General features: G+C 34.9%; 1 protein-coding gene across 1 annotated transcript; it reads right to left on the bottom strand.

Moving 5' to 3' along the window:
- Positions 1-2677: 2677 nt before the first annotated feature.
- On the bottom strand, positions 2678-6070 carry LOC106753336 (prohibitin-like). Its single transcript, XM_014635136.1, has 3 exons — positions 5860-6070; positions 5594-5658; positions 2678-2917 (listed from the first exon to the last, which is right to left on the bottom strand). The coding sequence occupies exons 1-3, from the start codon at positions 6068-6070 to the stop codon at positions 2678-2680; spliced, it is 516 nt and encodes a 171-aa protein (XP_014490622.1).
- Positions 6071-7284: the final 1214 nt, after the last annotated feature.

The raw sequence follows: 7284 nt of genomic DNA, 5'->3' as shown, positions 1-7284 counted from the left end.
ATATCTCTCTGCTAATAGGCCAAATATAATGCAAAGTGTATGTGTTTGTGCTAGGTACCTGGCTAGTCCTATAGAGTCTCACCTTACCACAGTTAAACGTATCCTTAAGTACCTTAAGGGGATTGGATCTTTTGGATTGTTGTATCTGTTGACTTTCTGGCAAGTGTACCAGATCGTTTCAAGTAATATAATTGGTAAAACCCTATACCGTTCTTCCCAAGAGACTCGAAGGTCTTATCGTTCGTGCAAATTGAAATCGTAAGACTTGTAAAGAAAATTAATTGGTGGGAATGCAAAAACACAAAATAAACATGCAAATGCGGTTGATTCAATTGACGAGAAAAAAGACTATGGATGAATGAAGTTGTTGGGGGTTTACAATTTCATCTTATCCGCTCTCTCTAATCTACTCCTCTTATTTAATTTGCCTTGTTATCTAATTGTCATGCAAACTTTCTTAGTCTACCATTAACCCGATCCCTCGGCGAAAGGAGCCTATTACTAATTACTGGCTTGCTATCCCTAGCCTCCCCTAGTAATTAATAACGCGTTAAGAACAAAAAAAAAAACAATTGATCGTCCTACCCCCCTATCCCAAGGTGGTATTGCTTAATCGAGGAATTTCTCACCAGTTCATGAATGTACCGTACGTTCCCGTATCAATAAAGATAAACAACAGTTATCGAATGAGTTAAACAATAAAAGTTTCAAGCGCATATGAGAAACCAACAATTGATAATCAAAGCATACGACAAGCATATAAATAAATAAGAGTTTCAATAAAAGAGAGTTTCAAAAGATTACATTGTTTCCCCCAACAACAAAAGGGTTTAGTTCACCATTGTCATGGTTAAACTAGATGAAAAATGATGGAAGAATGGAAGAACAAACCCTAGATAGGATAAAAAGGAGCCTAAGCATCCAAGAGATCTTCTCCAAAGAGTGAAAATTAGGTCTGGCCACCCTCTTCTGTCAAAAGAATAAGTCTGAAGTCGCAATAGGGCTATTTATAGCTAAGGAGCATCACAGAAAACAGGCCCAAGCCCAGCAGACAACCGCTCGGCGTCACACTTATGTCGCCCGACAGTTTGTCCATAGTCGCGCCACCGCTTGGCGGTGAATTCTACCACCCGACGGTTTGCCTTTTATCGCAAAACCACCCAGCGTCGTCGCCTGGGTGCCAGATAGTGGCTTCTCCTCGCATTTGGCCGCCCAACGGTGGATTTTGGCGCTGGGCGGTTCCTAGACTCTTCTTTTCTTCATTTTTCTTCCTCTTCCTCGAGTCTAAGACCTTCATCTTCAATCCCATTCTTCACTTTCATCAAAAATGCTACAAAACAATCCAAAACAAGCATAATATCGCTAAAAACAACTTTTGACTCTCAACCGACTCAATTTATGTGTTTTGCTTGATTCTACGCTCATTCTAAGTCTTAGAGGGTGTAATTTGATCTCAAATGACATGAAAATAACTGTTTTTCAACCGTTATCAGTATCCTTGTGGGGCTAAACCTAGTCTTGTAGGATTTTAAGATGCAGATTATGCCAGTTGTAAGATAGATAGAAAAAGAACTAGTGGTACTTGTCACCTCTTAGGTAGTTCCTTAGTTTCTTGATATTCTAAGAAATAAGCTTGTGTAGCCTTATCCACCATAGAGACTGAGTATATTGTTGTAGGTAACTGTTGTGCCCAAATATTATGGATGAAACAACAATTAGAGGATTTTGATATTTATCTTGACCATATACCTCTTAGTGTGATAACACTAGTGCCATCAATCTTACTAAGAATCCCATAATGCACTCTAGAACCAAATATATAGAGATTAGGCACCACTTTCTTAGAGACCATATCCAAAAGAGGGACTGTGAGATAGAGTATGTTGATACCAAGCACCAATTAGTAGACATTTTCACCAACGCATTGCCCAATGATAGATTTTATGAGCTTAGAAGGGATTCGGGGATCCTAGAAATTGCCCAAGGGTCTTGTGTGTTGTATTTTTCATATTTTTGGAAATTCTCGTGCAATAATCGATTATCACTTTTCTAGTTCCTTAGAGCTATCGCGGGTCGTAATAATCGATTATTCTGAAGCCATAATCAATTATTAATTTTCTATGCTTTTGTTTTTTCAAACAATAATCGATTATTTCGAGTAATAATCCATTATTAGGCGCATATTACCGCGTGAACTCATTTTCTAGCCATTGAAACGGCTATAAACGGTTATTTTTTGATCCATTGCTTCTTTCCTTGATCATTTGCTATATATAGGGGTCCATAATCGGTTGTTTTCACATCATTTGAGCATTGTGTGCATTTGTGAAGCATTTTATGCAATCTTGGTCCTTTCTTGTGCATTTTCATTCCAACCCTGTAGATCTTCTTTACTTCAACCTTCTACATGGCTGATCGGAGGAAACTTCCTACCAGAAGAAGATCTCGCACATCTACCTTTACCGATCCAAGACCTCGAGCTAATAATCTGAGCGGGTAGATATCTGACGAGGAGAAACATCGTGAGTTTATAGCGTTTTGGAAGGAAAGGAAGTTGATATCAACAAAGTTTGTTGATCTAAACTGGTTTCATGTCTATGGATTCCAATTCCCACCTCTTCTATTTCACCAGGTTATTCAGTCTATACTAGAGCTGCAAGATAAATACTATCCTAATCTAGTTCGAGTCTTTTATTTCAATTTGAAAGCCGGAGATGGGGTCTACTTTACCAGAGTTAAAGGAGTAGACCCCATCGGAGATTAGCTTCGTCGTTTCGCTCTCTCCCTCAGCATGGATAATCGCGGCCCGTCGCTCCTGCTCAACCTTCATCACCACAAACTTGGACCGCTCAGCCTCTTGCGTCGCTCGCGAGAACTCACTACCGTAGGAGAGGTGGGGTTTTTCTACCACTCCAACCTACAGAAATCAATCAATTAATTAGTACACGACTCTCAAGCTCCTCAAAAACACTCTCGGAGAGCTCCTAAAAAACGTCAAGGTCAATGAGCTGTTGATTCTTGGGCTTTCGAAATTAGGGATTTAGAAGAGGAGAAGGCAAGAGAATTAAGGATTGCGAAGCAAGGAAGGGTTGTAAAGATAGAGAAGTCGAGAGGCGAAAGTGAAGTACCCGAAGCTCTGATAAAGGTAAAATGCAAAGAATTGGAGGTGCCAGTTTGGGGTGCAAAATATTTTGGACATTTCTGGCTGTTTGATAAAGAAATCCCTAGAAATATATTTAAAAAAAAAATAAACTTAACTGTTGTTTCTTTTTAAAACTGTCAAAAATTATGATAAAAATTTAAAATAAAAACTTAACTGTGCTTTTGTATTAAAACCACTGAAAATTAAGAGAGGTTTTCAAAACCTTGGGAAACAATCAACTTTATTTTTGTAGTGTAATAAAATCTCAAATCATATCATTCTTGTCGTTCATAGAAACAACATCACAAATATCAAGCATGCATAAGCACTATAATCAATCTCAAACATACAATAAACATGTATATAATCCAAAAATATACACCACTTCAAACAGACAAAAAATCAGAAAAGTCACAAAATAATACACTGGTGCGCTTGGTCTGATCACTCAATGGTGAAATAGACGCTCAACGCCATACCAAAAAGATACAACAATCCAGTCTTTTTTATCTAATATAGTCCAATTTTGATCTAATGCACTTAAGGCTTATTCAAATGACCAATTTGGTATTCCTAACTTAGTTAGGTCTATAAACAAGTTTCAATGTCAAATAGGATCCCAATTTGCCCAAATGACTATAGACTTAGTGTATCATATTAACACCAAACCAAATCCAAAACAGCACACATAATTAGATTTCTCAATCAAATTTCACAATAAGATTTCACAACGAATTTTGTAATAGGTTTCAACATACAATTTCACTCATTCAAGACAAACAATTTCCTTCAATCAAAGCCAAATTACAATCAATAGTTCATCAAAGCATAATTTACAACCCAACTACAAAGTTCAATTCAAGTTTAACATGCAACAAAAACCAGAAATCTGACATTGATATTAAAATACAATGATTAACTAATTGATATTAAAATACAATAATTAGATAATTGATATTAAAATTCAACAATTAGCATATTGATATTAAAATATAGTAATTAGATAATTGATATTAAAATATAGTAATTAACTTCCCTTACCTGACAGAAGACCAAACTGTTACAAAAAGCCTAAAACAGCTCCAAAAGCAAAGGAAGTCCTATCTGCTCTACGAACCTTAAAAGCACAATCAGGATGCACCAATAACACCATTAATCAATAAATAGTCTTATAGAAGATTCAAATGTCACATGCATCCACAACAGACTTGCATGCAAAGGAAGATAAAATAGATCAAAAAAGGAATAAAAGAAAAACTTACTATATAAGAGAAATGGTCTAAATTGAAGAGCTCACTATCATGATCAATCCTACAATCTCAGTTCTTCAATTAAACGAACAAAGGATGAGAATTCTTAGAGAGAAGTCACAGGAGGTCTTCATAAATGATTTTTAAGAGAATAATGTGTTTTAAAATAATTAAACTCATTATTAACGAAACTATTTATATTAAAATCCTTTAATATTAAAATAATGGAATCTCAATATTTTTAAACTACTATTACTTCTAAAATACAATTTACAAGGTTTTTACACAAACACTAGACGTAACAACTCTCCAAGCCACCATGGACTTTATTCTCTTATTTAAAATTTATACAATTATATTTTTTTCTAAGTTAATCTATTTAATTAAATTTTCTTATTTTAATATTAAATATTTGATAATATTATTTTTATTATGTTTTTATCTTTTTATAAAATCAATTAATTAATATTAAAATAATAATAAAACTGGTATTAAATTGATCAAAATGGAAGACATATTTTATATTTATTAAATATGAGGATGAAAATGGGATGACAGAATACTATTCGCCTCTATCGTCGTAACAATCCTTATTAATTAGTTAATCTATTTAATTAATACCGAGTTGGTTTGGAAAATTTTGGTTGACCATATATATTAAATCGATTTAAAATTGTGCTTCTTTATCAAACCGCGTAAGTTGACTTAATTCATCATTTTAATACACAAGAAACTAAAATCTTATAATATTAAGTGTATCCTGTATATGATTTCACATTTTATTTCATTTCATGAAAAATAATGGAGTTATCTTATAATAATATTTATATATTATAATTATTAATCATTTTCGTAGTTCCAATTTATATTGAGTTTTCTCAAATAGGTCTCTTTCTTATTTTTTTTCCTCGTTAGGTCTTTAAAAGTGAAAAAATGAAACAATTGACTTTCTGCCGTTAAATTGAGTTAACGAGGTTAACTTTTAGATGATGTATCAGTATGAGGTGGATTAATTTAATGAGGAGAGCCTCTTAGGTAGAAAATGTTTAATTAAAAAAATTAAAAATAAGGGTCATCCTGCGTTCTTGCATCGATGAGCAACATCTAATTTTTCAGATTCAATTAATAATGCAGCATAAGTTTCATCCAATTCATCTTTACTAAATTGACTATCATTATCAGAATAGCTAGAGTTACTTACTTGACTGACATTATCATCATCTGCCATTAAACAGATGTTGGCTTCTTCATTTGAATCGCTTAAATCTGAAATGGTCTCATTGTCATCCTCCCATGCAATGTTGTAGGCCTTCTTTTTCTTGAAGTTCTTCTTCTCTTTCTTGTCTTCACCCTTCTTTTGATTTGGGCAGTTCGCTTTTAGATGCCCCTTTTCTCCACAGTCGTAACATCGGTAATTTGAGGAAGATCCTTGGTTTTCTTTCTTTTCGTATCTAAATCTCCCTTTACCTCTAGACTTCATGAACCTGTTTAACCTTTTAATCACAAGAGTTAAGTTTTCTTCTTCGTCTGAGTCTTCATCTTCTGATTTGCCTTTGCTTCTCTCAACCTCAGACTTTAAGGCCAAACTCTTTTTGTTGTTTTTGGCTTTTGCTTCTTCTTCATCAAGTCTTCCAAGATCAAGTTCATGTTCCCTCAACTTTTCAAATAGTGCCGCCATAGTCATCGTGTTGAGGTTTTGTGACTCCGAAATCACAGTTACTTTTGGTTGCCACGACGTGTCTAAAGATTTCAAGATTTTAATGTTAAGCTCATCATTGTCAAATGACTTACCTAGACCAATGAGATGATTGACAATGTTGGTGAAGCGTTTTTGAACATCTGAAATTGTTTCTCCTTGCTTCATCCTGAACATTTCGTACTCTTGGATCAACGTGTTCTTTCTCGCCCTCTTAACATCATTTGTTCCTTCATGAGTTACTCTGAGTACGTCCCACATCTCTTGAGCAGTTTTGCAAACAGAGACCCTGTAAAACTCGTCAACAGTTAGAGCAGATGCAATTATATTTCGGGCTTTCACGTCATTTTGAATTCTTTTCGTTTCTTCAATGGTCCACTTATCACGGGGCTTTGATTCCTACGAATCGTTAGTAGGAATGGCGAACCAGATGCAATAACATCCCAAATCTCACAATCAATACAGTCAATAAAAATTTGCATTCTAACCTTCCAGAATGCATAGTTTTCACCTGTGAATAAAGGTGGTCTATTGATAAAGGCACCCTCTGCAAAGGTTTGATATGATCCTGCCATTTGAATGACTATCAAAGCGAGCTCTGATACCAATTGTTAGAATCGTTGCAACGAAATTATTAGCGTGGAATAACAAACCAAGAGGGGGGTGAATTGGTTATATGACTTTTTCGTGCCTTTCAGTATTTTTCTCAAATTCACTTACTAAGCGGATAATTAAACTGAAATAAATAGAGTAAGGAAGAGAGAAAAATTGCACAGATGATTTTATCCTGGTTCAGATCACAAAGATCCTACGTCCAGTCGCTTATCTCAAAAACAAGATAAACCTTTTTCACTAAACACAAAACAATTACAATTAATAATCACGCAGAAAATTAACTTGTAAGAGTTTAGAATACCACCTCTCTTGAAACCACAAGAAATGAACTTACACCTCCTTTAAGTCTTCATAAAGGATGACCAACTCCTTCGAATACTTCACGAAGGATGATTCTCTTCCAAGCACTTCCTCAGACGCACCAAGGATGAAAAAGCTATTCCTCTGTCACCGCAGTAGCACTTCACAGCTTTGCAGACAAGAGTTTCTTTAGCTTCAGCAATAACACAATGTTCTCAATGATTTCAGATGTTTAAAGCATAAGGGAAGAGTTGCTGTTGATGGATAAAGAGAGCCTATAA

Source organism: Vigna radiata, unplaced genomic scaffold (genome assembly GCF_000741045.1).
Source record: "Vigna radiata var. radiata cultivar VC1973A unplaced genomic scaffold, Vradiata_ver6 scaffold_222, whole genome shotgun sequence".
NCBI classification, from domain to species: domain Eukaryota; kingdom Viridiplantae; phylum Streptophyta; class Magnoliopsida; order Fabales; family Fabaceae; genus Vigna; species Vigna radiata.
The sequence above is the reverse complement of the archived record's forward strand: the minus strand, read 5'-3'. Positions and strand labels throughout refer to the sequence as shown.